The sequence below is a fragment of the Chanos chanos genome, chromosome 5, assembly GCF_902362185.1.
Source record: "Chanos chanos chromosome 5, fChaCha1.1, whole genome shotgun sequence".
NCBI lineage: Eukaryota > Metazoa > Chordata > Actinopteri > Gonorynchiformes > Chanidae > Chanos > Chanos chanos.
This window is the reverse complement of record NC_044499.1, coordinates 36,258,266-36,275,338: the sequence shown is the minus strand read 5'-3', so window position 1 is coordinate 36,275,338 and position 17,073 is coordinate 36,258,266. Positions and strand designations below refer to the sequence as shown.

Here is a 17,073-nt window from a genome sequence, read left to right as displayed (position 1 = left end):
ACAAGACCTACTTGCTTTTATGTCCCGAAGTTCCTCCTTACAGTTTTGGCATGTACCATATTGTCATGCCTCAAACACCGATCATCACCACTCAAATCTATGTTCCTTACTGTGGATTTTATCTGTCGTTTGAACAAATCAGTGATAAATAGATTAAACGTGAGAGTGGTTTATACAGAATTAGCCATTACATTCTCTCATAAGTCACTGGTATATGATAGAGATCCTATTTAAATATATATATTTAGGGAAGAATTGTTTAATACAATACAGCAGCTTTTGCCTGTTTTGAATGGAGTCTCCTTTCTGTGCAAAATAATACATGAGCACCTTTGAAGTCTTTGTGTTTCTTGGTCATTTATATTATGTTTATCTAATTTGTTGTCTCTGTCGGAGTTGGTGTGTGACATGCAAGCAGACACGGAGTTGAGATATCAGCAGTCAGTAATTAGAATGTGAGAAGCCGGCATTCTCACATCTAAAAAACTCGCACCCTGTTTTTCACAGATCCTGTTTTTCTAGTAAGCGACACCACTGTGAGAAGAGTGGAGTATTTCCAATACACCACTACCACTACGAATGTTCGGTGTATGTAGATATCAGTGTAAAACCACACCCAAGAAACAATGATCAACAGCTTTTTATCTCCTCAAACATTATTAAAAAATAATTCTACTTTGGACTTCTAACTACTCAGTGGTGCGTGTACAGTCACATTACTGAGAGTATAACCTACCAGTAGAACAAATGACTGAAACAGACCTTCAGGTTTTGGTGAGGGTTTTGCCCTGGACTTCATCATGATTTTTACCTGCAGATGCACATATCCAGTAGTTTTATCCCATCTCACTGAGTGCACATTACACATGGGACTGTTCTGTGGTTATGCTCTGGACCTACTGACAGAATTTACATATTACTCACTTAATGTGATGAAGAAATGTTGAAGTTGCAAATTTTTTATTTAGGGTTAGTTACCTTTTAATGTTCCAGAAAGACATGTCAAAAGATGTGACACATCTCATACAGAGATAAAAGAAGAGTTTATCATTTTCACAGACAGTATCTGTATGAAACAGGACAATTCTAAACAAACAAATATTCAAATATCAAATGCCTATTTCTAGCTAAAATGTTTTTTTTTATTATTATTGTTTGTTTTTTTAATGTGCCGTGTTATCCTGTCAAGAATGTTATTAGCTCTCAGTGAAAGAGGCTTGACTTATGCTGTTGGTCTTTAAGACAGGATCCATTTTCACTCAAGAAGTTAGTGAAAGGCTGACACTCATGTAAATGAGATGACAGTTGAAAAAAGAAACACTCCTAAAAAGGTCTAATATAACATAGCACCAATAATAAAAATGATCATCATTTTAAGGCTGTTGTCAAAATGGATCCACAGAGTAAACAGAGTGAAAGCAATAATGATGAAATTGCTTTAGATTAGATGTGTTTATGGATCCTATCCACTGTATTTTATGTGTTTATCTTTTATTCAAACACATTACAGTCTCTCGATCATTTGAGTGAAATTTGTGCAAGTACTGAGCCAGGACAAGACCTACTTGCTTTTATGTCCCGAAGTTCCTCCTTACAGTTTTGGCATGTACCATATTGTCATGCCTCAAACACTGATCATCACCACTCAAATCTATGTTCCTTACTGTGGATTTTATCTGTCGTTTGAACAAATCAGTGATAAATAGATTAAACATGAGAGTGGTTTATACTGAATTAGCCATTACATTCTCTCATAAGTCACTGGTATATGATAGAGATCCTATTTAAATATATATATTTAGGGAAGAATTGTTTAATACAATACAGCAGCTTTTGCCTGTTTTGAATGGAGTCTCCTTTCTGTGCAAAATAATACATGAGCACCTTTGAAGTCTTTGTGTTTCTTGGTAATTTATATTAAGTTTATCTAATTTCTGTACATTTTTTAAAATTATTTCTCTAATTAAGTGCACCATGTAAGGATCTTTGATCTGGAGCAAAATGATTTCTGTTTAATGTGGACTTTTCTGTAGAACAACTTAGGAGCTTCCATTTACTTTACTGTAAATTACAATCCCACTAGTTTACTACCCTAACTACACATGCCATGCACAGTAAATCAGTAAATGAGTTCATAAGGGGTGGAATAAACACTTTTTATTCTGATACTGATACTGTGCGACGAATACATATAAACACTATAACCTGCTCATGAACTTCAATGAATAAACAACTAATAATTTATTTCACAAAAAATTCATTAATAACAATTTTAAAAAAATATCCGGAGATGACCACACAACACTAAATATTATAAAATATAAATACAGCAAGAATTTATTAATCTCTTTCAGAAAACAGCACACACTGACAACTGTTAATATTGAGATTTTAGTACAAATGTAAGCATGTTCATTCATTCATCCATAACCTCATATCCGAAATTATAAAGCCCCTCGAATGAGTTTCATCTGCATTAATATACACTCCATATCTCCACAACATGACTTTTTTCTGTTCTCACAATTTCAAAAAAACATAATACATGCACTTTTAAAAATGTCTGTGAAAAGACAGAGGGGGAATTTCAGCCTTGAGTAACATGTGTAAAAAAAAAAATGTCTATGATCATCTGAAACAGGACAGGATTGAAACAGATTACGTATGGAACACAGAGACAGCAGGATTAACAGCAGTACGCACAGCATACTCCTCTGTGCATTTCACAAAGTGTGAGAGTCCCTGAGTGGTTGTTTACAGCAGAATGTGGAATGGGGAAGGAAGAAGAAGAAGAAGAAGAAGAAGAAGTACTTGACAGACAAAAATAGGTACATGTGAGAGAGAGCAAGAGAAAGAGAGAGAGAGAGAGCGAGAAAGAGAGACAGAGAGAGAGAGAACTAGCCCTTATTAACCGTTACTTCAGTCAGCACAACTGTTGTTTCCTGGACTACAGTGGACTTCCATGTAAAAACGACGCAGCTCAGACATCTCAGTTTTTCCAAAGCACCAGTTCCCAATCAGGCGTACTGCTGAGGTTTCTGGGAGTCTGGAGTGGATGACAGGTCCTTGGCTTTCTCTGGTAAATCCTGAGATGTGATGCCATTTTGCGAGACAGTAGAGGATTCTATAGCCGTTAAAAATGTGGAGAGAATGGGGGAGAAAAAATGAAGTTAGTGTTTATTGTACAGCTGTATTTCCATTTCCATTTCAAATACCTAAAGTAACCATACAGAAAAGATCAACAGAGGAAGGCCTTCTCCGGTGTCAATGAGGAAAATATGTCTTGTGTTTTTGCTACAAAAATACAGATCCACATTTCCTAAAAACAGAGCACGGCTAAGTCCGCTTTGTTCAACATTAAAAATGTTTTATTAAATAAGTATTCATCAATTGCAGAAATACTAAACAGATACACATCAAAACAAATAATACACAGAAATAAAACGGTCATTTTCATGGTGCCTGTGAACAGTGTTTCACACACTCACACACACACACACACACACAAACCACAGGTTTGCACACAACAGCAAATTTCAACGGATGTTGCAGTAATACAAGAAAAAAAGAGGTAGAAAAAAAGGATCTGACTATATATAACATCTTTTTTTGCAAATTCAAACTGCACAACATACTTTCCAGTTGATGAAAACAGACTGATAAACACGTTTGAAAATAATATAACCAAAGTGGATAAGGTTCTTACTCTGTAGGTTAGAGAGAGAATATTCCAGTCCTTTCATTGCTTTCACCTGATTACTCTTAAACCTGGCCAAGCCAAATTCCTGCGCAGGAGAGACAGACAGAGAGAGAGAGAGATCTTCAGAAAACATTTCTACTCCACAAAATTACAAAACAACTCTTCATTACATTATACAGCAGTAATAATTCCTTTATGAGATCACAGTGTGACAATGACATTGCAAAATGAAGCATAATTTTTCATCTAGTCACCCAATAAAAGGATTTTATCCAATACTGATGGTCAATCATTATATACCATATAAATTTTCTCGGTCTGAATTGAACTGTATGAGTTTACTTCCAAACTCAAAATACTTGTATGAATAGAATCCGTAAAAAAACAACTGTATTCCTGATTTCAGAAAACTGAACTTTGAAGACCTCTACTGCCCCCTGGCAATGAAGGATGAAACTGCAGGTCTAAAAGATTACAACTCATGATTCCAGGCCTATCATATTTCACCACTAATCCTCACACACAAAAGCCATACAGCATTGTGACTTTGATTATCAGCCATATTTTATACTGACAGGTCTCAAAAGTCCTCCAAACTCCAAAAAAGCATACTGGTATCACAGTCAAATGACAGATTTGAATAGATGTTTACATGAATATTTACAAAATATTTTTCTCTGCCCCGCTGAATGATTACAATATGGCAGAGGATGCAAGACGGTTCACATGTGCTGTATTTCAGTAAATATCTGATTCAGGATCAGTCAGTGAGCTTTTACATTTCTGTAAGAGTCTTATAGGCTATTTATTAAGTCTTGGTTTGATAATTACAAAGCTCGCGTACATGGTACTTATGAGAACTTAATACATCAAACAGTATGATACTGACATAAGTCATTAACTGGAAGAGTCAGGTGCCTGAATGATGTTCATTCACTAAGAACAGGAGTGCAGTGTTTCTGTGGGTATAATTTTAATACCTGTATGGGTCTGGATAGACCAAACACTGCTGAGGAGATCCAGGCCTCTCGGGTGAGTCGGGTCAAAACGGGCTGGTCCTGCTTTTCAAGGAACACACACCGCTCCACAACTGTCTAACAACACAAACACACACCAACACACAACACTTCAAAAGACCGCAAACAAGTAAAGCAAAAAAAAAAAAAGAAAATTAAAAATCACCATTTCAAACCGAGTAAGTATAGACAGATGGCGCAGTGTGAGTTACCATGAGTTTTGTGTGGTTAAGGTTCCATGTTAAAGTTGTAAAGCTTCCGTTGCCAGGGTCTACAATGGAGTCTTCTATGATATAGACGGACCGTGATAGGTTGATTGGGAAGACACACTCAGCCCACCGTGGAAGTCGATTGGTCTTTGTGAAGAGGCGGCGGGATATGAGACAGTTATCTGAGGTCACAGCACGAAACACTACATCCTCAGTCAAAACGTGAGAACTGAGAAAAGGACAAAGACAAAGTGAGACAGAGAGACAGAATATGTTTATAACTGGGTAGTTATTTGTCATCAATAAAAAGAAAGAAAAACGGAAGGGTTTAGCCCTAAACATGCTAAACAATCTGGGGTAAGACCTTCAAATGAAACATATGCAGGGATTTAAATGAGGATTAGGATTAAGAATTCAGTACCTGTAGGGGTTTGGATATCTCTGCCAGAATGCACACAGAACATGTTCCCATGTACGGCCGATGTCAGTCTCACTGAAGAAATATTTCCCCATCGCCCTGTCTAAGCCTGTCACGCTAATCAAGGCATCGATCACCTAAAAACGAATAATATAGTAATCAGTTAAAATCCGACGGTTTTGGTAATACGCTCAAGAAGACCATTTTCTCTGTGATGACCAAGTTGTGACATTGTAAACATGAAAGCAGGTGTGTTGGATACGTCACGATATGGCTTTTACCTTATCCGTTCTTAAACGTCAGCATCCCTCGGTACACGCAGACATGAGGATGCGGTACTCATCAAATTACAGCCTTAAAGTGGCTGAAGTTAGCACTGAACAGATGACATCTTCCTCAGGGCGCGGGAGCACGTTGAGGACAACGGCTCTCACGGTTGTGAAGCTCTGTGACATTAATTTACAGGCGATTCGAAGTGCATTAGCAGCGGTACAAATTCAATGGCAGAGGTTTCGTCATTGAACATGACAAGCAATGATATACACTTATATATCTAATTACATTCGTTCCAAACCGTCACAACTGATGACATATCAGCGCTTCCTGGCCAAAATGATAGTGTGAGGTGGAATAGCCAGTCAGGATTTTTGTTCATTATTGACTTGCTACACTTATTATTTGCAATGTATCATCCAGTAGCTACATAACTCAGCTCTCTGCTTTTAAAGGCAAATGATAAAACAAACATCTGGACAAATGCCATTTAAAGTACGTAGGCCAAGGTAGTTTGAAGGATGCAAGCTCGTCTCAGCAGTACACGAATAAGACTTAAATTCAATTTTTCATTATGTCACTCCGCCAGCTACTGATTGGTCACATGACACGCCATTACAGTCAGAGAATATTTAGAGTAGGAATGGATCGGTTGGGTAAAGTAAACCATACTTGTTCTATTTGCAAAAACCTTAAAATGTTGTTTGTTAGCTAGCTAGCTAACTGGCTTGCTATCTGGTTGAGTATGAAAGAGCCACCGAAGACGTGCTCCAGTAAGGAGCCTAACCATATATTCTGTAAACTCACTTTTCACAGCCTCGGCGTCTTCTATCATTCTGAGAACTCAGTATGTTGTGGAAATTCTTTGAAGCATGTTACGCGCGTCACCTCAAAGGATGCCTATGCCTCTTCCTGACTACTCAAAGAACTATCGAATCAGGAGAGACTTACACATTTATCACATGGTTGTAGGTCTACCCGTCGGTTGCAGTTAATCCGATAACCACTAGATGGTAGCATAGCATTGTAATGGAGCGTTGCTTTTATCGACGTACCAGTACGAAATAATTCTTGCAGGGTTACACCATACAGTTTACACTGGTTTAATTGGGTGAAAATAATTCACTTGTTCAAAAGGAGTAATAAAACAATTGTGTTCTTCAATTGTTTTATCACACTTAAAATCAGTGGTTCCAATTCATCCGCAGCGAATAAATAGTTGCAGTCAACTCGCGGCTATCTGTTTTCCCCAGTTTTAATACCGCAAACTAATGTTAAACGTTTATATTGTTCGCAGAAAGACATTAAATACTAGGCTCAATGCATCTAAGAATGCATCTCAATGCAATAAATGCATCTCAATGCAATAAATGCTAGACTTAAATCATTTAAAGTGTAAATGAGCAAATAGTGGTCAGCACCCCTATCCTCTTCTGCGCGCCTCCCCCCTCCACTGTGCTGCTGTCCCTCTAAGCGGCCAAACGTTCTCTTCTGAGAGACCGATGTTTACTGCTCAGGGGAAGCAGAGAGAGGACAAGCAATCAAATATGCCAAGCTGTTTATTTTATGGACTTGCATTGCTGGTGAGAACGGAATACACTTTTAACACTCTGCTTCCTATACGTTTTAATATAAACCATAGGCAGGTGGAATTGTAACATTTGTTGACCTTTAAATGCTTGATTAAGAGTTTTGTCATTTTAATATTAACTTAGGTTATGAAAAACAACATCATTTTTGGGTGACGAAATTTCAAAATAATGTTCTTTTATCGTTTAGATGCTATTCATCAGCACAGCTGTGGGATGGCACGACCTGGATAACAGCGAGTACGACTGCTGGCCGTTAGACAACCCGGACGAGCTCAATATGATTGATTGTGGCGGTACGCACTGAACCGCATATTTCAGTTTACTTAATAAGGAAAAATATTTTACCTTTATTTAGACTGCGTATAATTAGTAACATTCTTATATGTTTATAAATATGTAAAGTCATGTAGTAATGTAGCCAGTTAATAATAGTTTATAGTGCAGCATTAATATTGTTGTAAGAAGCCCACAACTAATATCCACAACTAACTAATTATTGTATGTAATGCTGTATCGCCTTTGGCCATATAATGATTTAAAACTGTAAAATTTTGTGCAGCTCAATTTGTTTATGCTTCAACAGTGCATTGTTTATTGCCAGCAGGTGGCATCAGTATTTTCATGGTCATGTAAACCAGTGGTGTGTGTGTGTGTGTAGGTCTTGAGATGGCCTGGGTTTTAAGACCCCCTGAGAAGGTGTTAAGTGGTGAGGAGTTTAATGTGATATACTCAGTGACAGTTAGAGATGAGTTTTATCAGTGGGCTGTGGACAATGACGTCTTCATACACAGGTGAGTGTGTTCCTCCACAGGTAAGTAAAAGTTCAGTATTACTTTTTCATATCTGATGAATATCATATGGCTGCATTCCTTTACAGTTAGTTTTGATTTTAAGAGCAACTTTGTATTTACATCAGGTCAATTAAAGATGCAACAGAAGCTAGAAGGTTCTGTGAAGAACATGAGTGTCCCTCAAACTGGAAAGATGCTAATGGAGAAAACTGCTGCATCCATCATGCCAACATCCACTCCTGTCCTATGGGATACATGGTAACATAAAACACTACATGTAACATATAACTATAGAGAGATTATAAAAAGCGTGTCACATGACAGTTTATTCCATAATAATAAGCCTTATTACTGTAGCACCCTGAACCATTACAAAAATCACAATACATATTCTTATGCAAAAATACAATACTCCACAACTCGTTTTAATAAAGTATATTAAATGGCTCTTGCATCGCTTGCTGAAATGGTTGCTGGAGACGTTTCCCTCTCTCTCTCTCTCTCTCTCTCTCTCTCTCTCTCTCTCTGTAGAAACAGGCAGAGGAGAGGATCTGTGGACCTTGGATTCCTGATGATGGTAGAATCTTCACTCATACCATCTCCACTGCAGGCAAAATGACCCAGACCAACTGGACTGCCAAGGTCACGCACACACACACACACACACACACACATATACACAAACAGACACTCAGATGCACACCAACATCAGTAAAAGAGAGAGGGTTAATTCATACATGAAAACCCCAATAAGAAAATTGTAAATCATAAACTGAATAATTCCAATAATGTCTTTTAAAAGGCTAAATTTACATCAGTGTGAATATATTTTATTTCATTTGATGAGCTGTTGTATTTAGAAATTGCCAATAATGCCGCTCTTTGCAGTGGAATTTCAGGGAATTCCATCAGATTGAAGCCTTTTTCCATTTCATTTCTGGTTCCGCATCTTCAAACATGTGGTCAGTTCCAACTCCAGATTCCAAGAACTGGATTTGAATTAACCATAATTTAATTTAGTTCAACAGTGTATTTTACTTACATAAAGTTATACTCACAAATGTGTGTATTGTATGATTGTTCATGGTTATATCAGTAATGAATTTTCTTCCCTGTTTAACTTTGTAAATTTTGATTCTTTCTTTCTTGAGATTCTCTCTGCCCATTGTGTATTTCTGGGTTAGATGTCAGTACTCTGTCTGTCATGGTAAATCCATGCCTGTGCTCCTGTGGGCAGGTGGTGCTTTTTCATGAGGGGATGACCTCGCTCATCGCCCACATAAGGGTGGGAAACATGCAGGTCGCTCTGGAGTCCAAGAGCTATGTCCAACCCGCTATCAGTACTGTATCTCTCACCAGTTTGTGTTTGTGTTTGTGTGTGTGTGTGTGTGTGTTTGTGTTTTTATTGGCTGCGTGTGTGACAAAGACCATCTCAGTCAGTGAAAATACACACACACAGGACTATGTGGACACGAGTGTGTTCTCTGAATGAATGGAAATATGCAGGCACATGTGTGTGTGTTTATGTGTGTGTGTGTTTATGTGTGTGTGTGTTTATGTGTGTGTGTGTGTTAATGTGTAATTAATGTGTTTTAATTGGATGGTGTGTGGATGGTGTGGTTTAATGTGTTTTATCTGCAGTGTGTGGGGATGGTGTGGTTTAATGTGTTTTAACTGCAGTGTGTGTGGACTGTGTGTTTTAATGTGTTTTGTCTGCAGTGTGTGTGGATGGTGTGGTTTAATGTGTTTTATCTGCAGTGTGTGTGGGGATGGTGTGGTTTAATGTGTTTTATCTGCAGTGTGTGTGGACTGTGTGTTTTAATGTGTTTTAACTGCAGTATGTGTGGATGGTATGTTTTAATGCATTTTGACTGCAGTATGTGTGGATGGTGTGTTTTAATGTGTTTTATCTGCAGTGTGTGTGGATGGTGTGTTTTAATGTGTTTTATCTGCAGTGTGTGTGGATGGTGTGTTTTATCTGCAGTGTGTGTGGATGGTGTGTTTTAATGTGTTTTATCTGCAGTGTGTGTGGGGATGGTGTTTTTTAATGTGTTTTATCTGCAGTGTGTGGGGATGGTGTGTTTTAATGTGTTTTATCTGCAGTGTGTGTGGACGGTGTGTTTTAATGTGTTTTATCTGCAGTGTGTGGGGATGATGTGGTTTAATGTGTTTTATCTGCAGTGTGTGTGGATGGTGTGTTTTATCTGCAGTGTGTGTGTGGATGGTGTGTTTTAATGTGTTTTATCTGCAGTGTGTGGGGATGGTGTGTTTTAATGTGTTTTAACTGCAGTGTGTGTGGATGGTGTGTTTTAATGTGTTTTAACTGCAGTGTGTGTGGATGGTGTGGTTTAATGTGTTTTATCTGCAGTGTGTGTGGATGGTGTGTTTTAATGTGTTTTATCTGCAGTGTGTGTGGATGGTGTGTTTTAATGTGTTTTAACTGCAGTGTGTGTGGATGGTGTGTTTTAATGTGTTTTATCTGCAGTGTGTGTGGACGGTGTGTTTTAATGTGTTTTATCTGCAGTGTGTGGGGATGATGTGGTTTAATGTGTTTTATCTGCAGTGTGTGTGGATGGTGTGTTTTATCTGCAGTGTGTGTGTGGATGGTGTGGTTTAATGTGTTTTATCTGCAGTGTGTGTGGGGATGGTGTTTTTTAATGTGTTTTATCTGCAGTGTGTGGGGATGGTGTGTGTGATGAAGAAGAGGGCTGTTCTAAATGTCCGGCTGATTGTGGGGACTGTCCCCTCAGCGCTGCTATACGAGCCACCATCGGCCTGACTGTCACCATCTTCCTCATAAGTTTCTTCATTACTGCTATGGTGAGTTCACCCACCGACTCTTGCAGACACACAGACACACACCCACACACACCCACACACACACACACACACACACACACACACACACACACACACACACACACTCATTTCTACTCTATCTGTGTTATATTATATTTTTTTTGACACTTGTGTCTCTGCAGTGGTTTAGGTATCAGAAGCAGAAGCTGCTTTGGGATGAAAGCTGGATAATTAACTACAGTGAGATAAAACAAGGTAATCCACATCCTATATTTCAAATACTGTATGTGAATAAATGTGTTGTTCACCCTTTGCCGCCTGTGTGTTTAGACCACGTTGCCAGGGCGACCATGGGGAGTATAATGAGTGTTCCGTTAGCGAACAGTGACTCAAACGCAAGCTGTGTGACAGCCCTCAGCTCCTGTACTGGAGTCACTGCGTCCCGCAAACAACTCTTCACACACACAGGCATTTAGTGAGTACACACACACACACACACACATTTTCTGTATACTTTTTAACAGGGTTCTGTGTTCTTCTTGTTTATTATGATCTTTACATCTACCCTCCTTTTTCCGTTTGCAGTGATGGACGCACTGTTGCCATTAAGAAGATTAGAACTAAGACATTTTCTCTCTCAAAGACAATTCGCCAGGAAGTCAAACAAGTCAGGTCAGTTTAAGTCAGTTCTACTCTAGAGTACATCATCATTACAACACATTGAAATTTGGCTTTCAACCCCCAATTTTTGTTTGTTTGTTTTACATTTTTGAATTTTAGAGAGTTGGATCATCCAAATCTCTGTAAGTTTTTTGGAGGATGCATAGAGGTCCCAAATGTTGCTATAGTAACAGAGTATTGTCCCAAAGGCAGCCTCAATGATGTGCTTCTGAATGATGAGATTCCTCTCAACTGGGGCTTCAGGTACACACACACTCACACACACACACACACACACATGCACACACACACACATACACACATACACATACACTCTCTCTGTCTCTCTCTCTCTCCCTCTCTCTCCGACACACACACACACACACACACACAAATACACACACACACACACACACACACACACACACACACACACACACACACACACAAATACACACACACTCAGTGACAGACACATACAGAAGATGATCATTATGTGTCATCTCTCACAGGTTTTCCTTCGCTACAGATATAGCCCGAGGCATGTCTTATCTCCATCAGCATAAAATCTGCCACGGCCGTCTGAAATCTGCCAACTGTGTCATCGACGATCGCTGGGTCTGCAAAATCACAGGTGTATCACAGCTATATGTGTGTGTGTGTGTCTGTGGCTGTGTGTCTGTGTGTGTGTGTGTATCAACTGCAAACCAAAGCTTTTGATGCTTTTCATTTAACAAGTTTGTGTGTGTGAGTGAGCTCTTGCATATGCCTGTGTGTCTAAGCGACATGTTTTAATGTCCTCCATCAAACAAGTTTGTGTGTGTGTGTGTGTGTGTGTGTGTGTGTGTGTGTGTTTGTGTGTGTGTGTGTGTGTGTGTGTGTGTGTAATTCAGTGTTGAAAGAGAGAGTTTACCTGAGTTTACCTCGTGTTAGATTTCTGTCTGTGGACGTATCGTCGGGAAGACTCTGCTGAACCGCTGAGTACATATCAACAGAGAGTGGTAGAGGTTTACACTCCACCTGAGGCCCACAACAACAACATGGAGCCAACACTGGCTGGAGATGTGTTCAGGTAGATAGTCAGATATATAAAAATAAAGCATGGTCAGACAACCACATCACAAACTTATCAATTTCACCCAGTGAACAAAGCAATTTTCAAACGAATCTCTCCCTTTTTCGCAGTTATTCAATAATATTACTTGAGATAGCGACTCGAAACGACCCAGTTCCGGTGAGTGTGCTATATGTATTTACAATAATAGTGATTATCTAAGGAAAACATAAGAACAGTTTGAAAAAAAAAAAGATCAGATCTTAGCCATCAGTTTCTCTCTTTATTCTCTCTCTCTCCCTCTCTCTCTCTCTCTCTCTCTCTCTCTCTCTCTCAGGTAGAGGACAGCTCTCTGGAGTGTGCGTGGTGTCCCCCACTTCCTGAGCTCATTTCAGGAAAATCTGAGAACACCTGTCCGTGTCCTGCTGAATATGTGGAGGCATGAACAAAGCAAACCACCCATTTCAAAAAGGGCTTGTGACCTGTTAACCCTGCGTGTGTAGAGGAACTCATTTTAATTCTCTTTCTCTGTATTTTGTCGTTTCTGCTCTTTCAGCTGATCCGGAGGTGCCGTTCCCATAATCCTGTTCACAGGCCCACTTTTGAACAGATCAAGAAGTTTGTCCACAGAATTAACCCTCACAAAGTCAGCCCAGTGGATATGATGATGAACCTGGTCAGTGACACTCAAATAAGACATACAAAAGCAATCAAAAGTCTGAATGACACGCCAAATTTAATGTGTGTCTGTGTGTGTGTCTGTGTGTGTCTATATCTGTATCGGTGTGTGCATGTGGGTGTGTGTTTGGGTTTGTGTCTCTGTGTGTGTCTGTATCTGTATCTGTGTGTCTGTGTGTGTGTCCACATGTGTGTATTTGTCAGATGGAGAAGTACAGTAAGCATCTGGAGGTTCTGGTTGCTGAGAGGACTCAAGATCTGATGCATGAGAAGCAGAAGACAGACCGACTTCTCTACAGTAAGACGCTTCACTCACACCTCTGTACAGTGTTGTCCTTCCCTACATATTCTTATGTGTCACACCTCTGTACAGTGTTGTCCTTCCCTACATATTCTTATGTGTCACACCGCTGTACAGTGTTGTCCTTCCCTACATATTCTTATGTGTCACACCTCTGTACAGTGTGACACATTAGTTACAGTTCTGTGAAGGGCACAAACTTGCTCTCCCTCTGCATTAGCACAACATTGTATGGAAATCAAAGGCTTAATGACTGCTGAGAAACAGAATGCATTAGTGCTGTATTGAAGAAAATATGCTATCAAGTGGGTTTCTGGGAGTGGGATTAGGAAACATAATTTTGGTTCAGTATTTTTCACTTGGTCAGTGTAAGGATCCATTTCTCTGTGTGTGCCTCCTTCAACAGACTCCTTTGCTCTGTTTGTTTCAGGTATGCTGCCCAAACAAGTGGCTGATGATCTGAGACAAGGGAAGCCTTCTCAGGCCCAAAGTTACGTCAGTGCCACCGTCTTCTTCAGGTACAAACAAACCGACAGACAAGCAAACGTCACAGTGAAAGACCTTACTGCACGCTCCGAGCGTCTTACTCCTCTTCTCTCTCTCTCTCTCTCTCTGTCAGTGACATTGTCGGCTTCACTCAGCTATCAAGTACCAGTACGCCCTATCAGGTGGTGGACTTCCTCAACAAGCTGTACACCACATTTGATGAAATTATTGACAATTATGATGTCTACAAAGTGGAGACTATTGGGGATGCTTGTAAGTAATGTCAGTTGTCCTGCAATTTTATCACAGTCAAAGGAAATCAAGTCTTTCAGTGTCATCACTGGTTTTATAGATAGCCAAGTACTACATACTGGTACCTCAAAACCTATAGTTAGATTAGCAATTTTATTTTTCAGTTTTCTTCTAATGTGGTTAATTGTACTGTCTTTATTATTTGCATTCCACGTAGGAGTGTTCTGTGAGGAGATGATTAAAGTTTTGAGGTTATTTTTTGTTTGTTTGTTTGTTTGTTTGTTTATTGCTAGACATGGTGGTGTCAGGTGTACCGCGGGAGAATGGAATCCTTCATGCATCTGAGATTGCCAGCATGGCTCTGGACCTGGTGTCCGTCTGCAAGACCTTTCGCATTCCTCACAAGCCGAACAACCAACTGCAGATCCGTGCAGGAATACACTCAGGCAAGACTAGTAAACTGTAATTCTTAAAACACGGTGGGCAATCTTATTGTGTGGAAGGAAGCTCAGATTGTGGAGTGTGTTTCTGTTTTCTCAGGTCCTGTCGTGGCAGGTGTGGTGGGCACCAAGATGCCACGTTATTGTCTGTTTGGAGACACTGTCAACACAGCGTCACGGATGGAGTCAACCAGTGAAGGTATTTTTTTTTTTTTTACTCTTATTTTCTTTTTCATAACATTGACACCAAGGTTAACCAAATTTTCTGAAGAACAATACCAATACAAAACATTTGTTCCAGCCCTGATGTAACTTTCCTACCATTTAAATGTTCCATAAAGCCCTCAGTATTTGAATGGTTTCTGATCTTTTAGACTTGGAGCCAAGGCCTATGTGCATGGTAGCTCTTCGGGTAGTGGTATGTCTACCACTGTCTGGTTTAGCAGTTCCAGAGAGTCTGTGCTGAGTGCAATAATGTTGAATGTTTGTTTCTGTGCAGCTCTGAAGATCCAGTGTAGCTCCAGTGCGTACTACTTGTTGGAGGAGATTGGTGGCTACGTGCTCCACTGCAGAGGTGTTCTGCAGGTGAAGGTCGGTAATACATCACTTCCTATCTCATCTACCAAAGGCCATGAGAAAAGTTAGGTTTCCTCCATGACAGAACCCAGTGTTTGTCTTCACAGTGTGTCTCAGGACCTTCCTCTCTCTTTCTGTGCCTCTACACTGTGGTCTAACTCTCTCTCTCTCTCTCTCTCTCTCTCTCATCTCTCTCTCTCTCTCTCTCTGTCTGTCTGTCTCTCTCTCTCTGTTTCTTTCTCAGGGTAAAGGGGACATGGTCACATACTGGTTGGAGGGAAAGCAGACGGCACCGATGATTAAAGAGAATAAGAAACCAGTAACAGTTCAGGAGCCTGAGAAGGAGCACTACGCCAATATCCCAGGATGCCTAAATCCCAACGACACTGACCCCCTGTTTGACCCTGCCTAACATGACCCTTGGTTCTCACTGCCAATCAATGTTTAAAAGCTGGGATTTCAATAACCTTGCCCACACACACTTGACCCTATTTGTACAAGTCATCTAAACAACTTCCTGTCAATGTCTCCTCCTACTCATGAAATTGCATATGTGTATGTGAATCCCTTATACCCAAATGTATTTTAATCCTTAGTGTATTCCAGTTCATCCTACATATAGGCCTATTTGTTTATGTCTATGTCTCATACACAGGAAAGCTTTTCATTGCAGTTAGCATTTTGTTATATCCAAGAACTAATATATGGCTCTATATATTTTCTTTCTTATTTATTTTCTTCGGCTTTTGTTGTTTTATTCCCTTCATCTTTATGATAAGTGCTATATAATTGTGTTGTCTGAACAGTGAAATCCTCTTTGATGAATATTGGTTGTTGTGTTAACATCTGTGTAAATGCTGTCAAACTGTTGCTCTGTAACTCCTAAATGCTGTAGATTATACAAGCTGTTGTGAATCTCTGTGTAGAAAGACGTAGAATGATATGGAACTGATAGATTGTATAACGTGATTGCATTGTAAGTATATTAATAAAGCAATTATAAATGACTCCAAATGAGTCAGTATTTTATGATGATTTAATATGAAGTATAATAAGTTTCGTACGCTGAACATTAGTGATTGTCATATGCTGAACATTAGTGATTGTCAGTCAAAACAATGTTCAATACCATAAATACAAATCCTAAATCCACAGATCCTATCTTGTGCATGTAAGCAAATATGAGTGTATGTGATTTCAAGGGTCCAAGACTTAAACCACAGTCTCACTAACCCTGCTGAACCTCTGAGGGTTACCATAGTAACAGCATACGCCATAGGGAGTACTCTCTTGCCCCACATATACTATGAGACTGCCCCTGGGTAGGTGTGTGGTGGAATAGGGTGTGTGTGTGTATGGCACACTGTTCTTCACTGAACACAGTCCGTCAAGCACACAGTGCTCAGATGACGTACCATGCACTGCATCCAAAGCACTAGAATGGTAGCATGTTTTCAGATAGTGCAAAACTTCATCCTGTTTCTCTTTGGTCAGACTAACCAACTGCTTGCTCTTCTCTAGAGAGGTACTGCTGCTCCCCGAATCCGAACCACAAAGTCCCTCCAGGTCCTCTTCCGGACACCCCCTTCCCTTGGACTTCTTCACCTCACCCGCAGGCTTCGCCGCACAGATGCAGCACAAGCACCTGCAGGGGCAGCCCGGGGGCCGTGACCAAGGCCAGATTCGGAAACCCTCTGTCTTGCTGGCGAGGATGATGATGCCCACACCTGGGAGGAAGATGGCAGGACCGAGAGCGATGAGCGGCACAGGTCCAAGTGATTCTCCTTTGGTCCCGGAGATAGTGAACATAAAGCCGAAGACGAGAAAG

At 39.9% G+C, this 17,073-nt stretch overlaps 2 protein-coding genes across 2 annotated transcripts; one reads left to right on the top strand and one right to left on the bottom strand.

Annotated features, from left to right (window-relative positions):
* Window positions 1–3,017: 3,017 nt before the first annotated feature.
* prelid1b (PRELI domain containing 1b) lies at window positions 3,018–5,438 on the bottom strand. The gene is made up of 5 exons (XM_030774945.1): window positions 5,347–5,438; window positions 4,929–5,154; window positions 4,681–4,794; window positions 3,707–3,785; window positions 3,018–3,124 (listed from the first exon to the last, which is right to left on the bottom strand). Exons 1-5 carry the CDS (start codon window positions 5,436–5,438, stop codon window positions 3,018–3,020), a joined length of 618 nt encoding a protein of 205 aa, XP_030630805.1.
* A 1,957-nt stretch (window positions 5,439–7,395) lies between these two features.
* LOC115812465 (atrial natriuretic peptide receptor 2) lies at window positions 7,396–15,657 on the top strand. The gene is made up of 22 exons (XM_030774944.1): window positions 7,396–7,501; window positions 7,867–7,999; window positions 8,125–8,257; window positions 8,537–8,641; window positions 9,237–9,339; window positions 10,674–10,819; window positions 10,981–11,053; window positions 11,129–11,273; window positions 11,384–11,470; window positions 11,579–11,722; window positions 11,971–12,092; window positions 12,392–12,530; window positions 12,644–12,692; window positions 12,850–12,951; window positions 13,069–13,188; window positions 13,395–13,488; window positions 13,922–14,009; window positions 14,111–14,250; window positions 14,523–14,675; window positions 14,770–14,868; window positions 15,169–15,260; window positions 15,490–15,657. The coding sequence occupies exons 1-22, from the start codon at window positions 7,396–7,398 to the stop codon at window positions 15,655–15,657; spliced, it is 2,541 nt and encodes an 846-aa protein (XP_030630804.1).
* Window positions 15,658–17,073: the final 1,416 nt, after the last annotated feature.

What these genes read in the sequence shown, in the direction of transcription:
- prelid1b (XM_030774945.1), bottom strand. Translation starts at nt 5,438, where the DNA reads ATGGGGAAATATTTCTTCAGTGAGACTGACATCGGCCGTACATGGGAA. An exon ending in AGATATCCAAACCCCTACAG is followed by an intron (nt 5,155 to 5,346) that starts GTACTGAATTCT and finishes TCCTTTTCTCAG; the next exon opens with TTCTCACGTTTTGACTGAGG. An exon ending in TTAACCACACAAAACTCATG is followed by an intron (nt 4,795 to 4,928) that starts GTAACTCACACT and finishes TTGTGTTGTTAG; the next exon opens with ACAGTTGTGGAGCGGTGTGT.
- LOC115812465 (XM_030774944.1), top strand. Translation starts at nt 7,396, where the DNA reads ATGCTATTCATCAGCACAGCTGTGGGATGGCACGACCTGGATAACAGC. An exon ending in TTCACACACACAGGCATTTA is followed by an intron (nt 11,274 to 11,383) that starts GTGAGTACACAC and finishes TTCCGTTTGCAG; the next exon opens with TGATGGACGCACTGTTGCCA. An exon ending in GTCCTGCTGAATATGTGGAG is followed by an intron (nt 12,952 to 13,068) that starts GCATGAACAAAG and finishes CTGCTCTTTCAG; the next exon opens with CTGATCCGGAGGTGCCGTTC.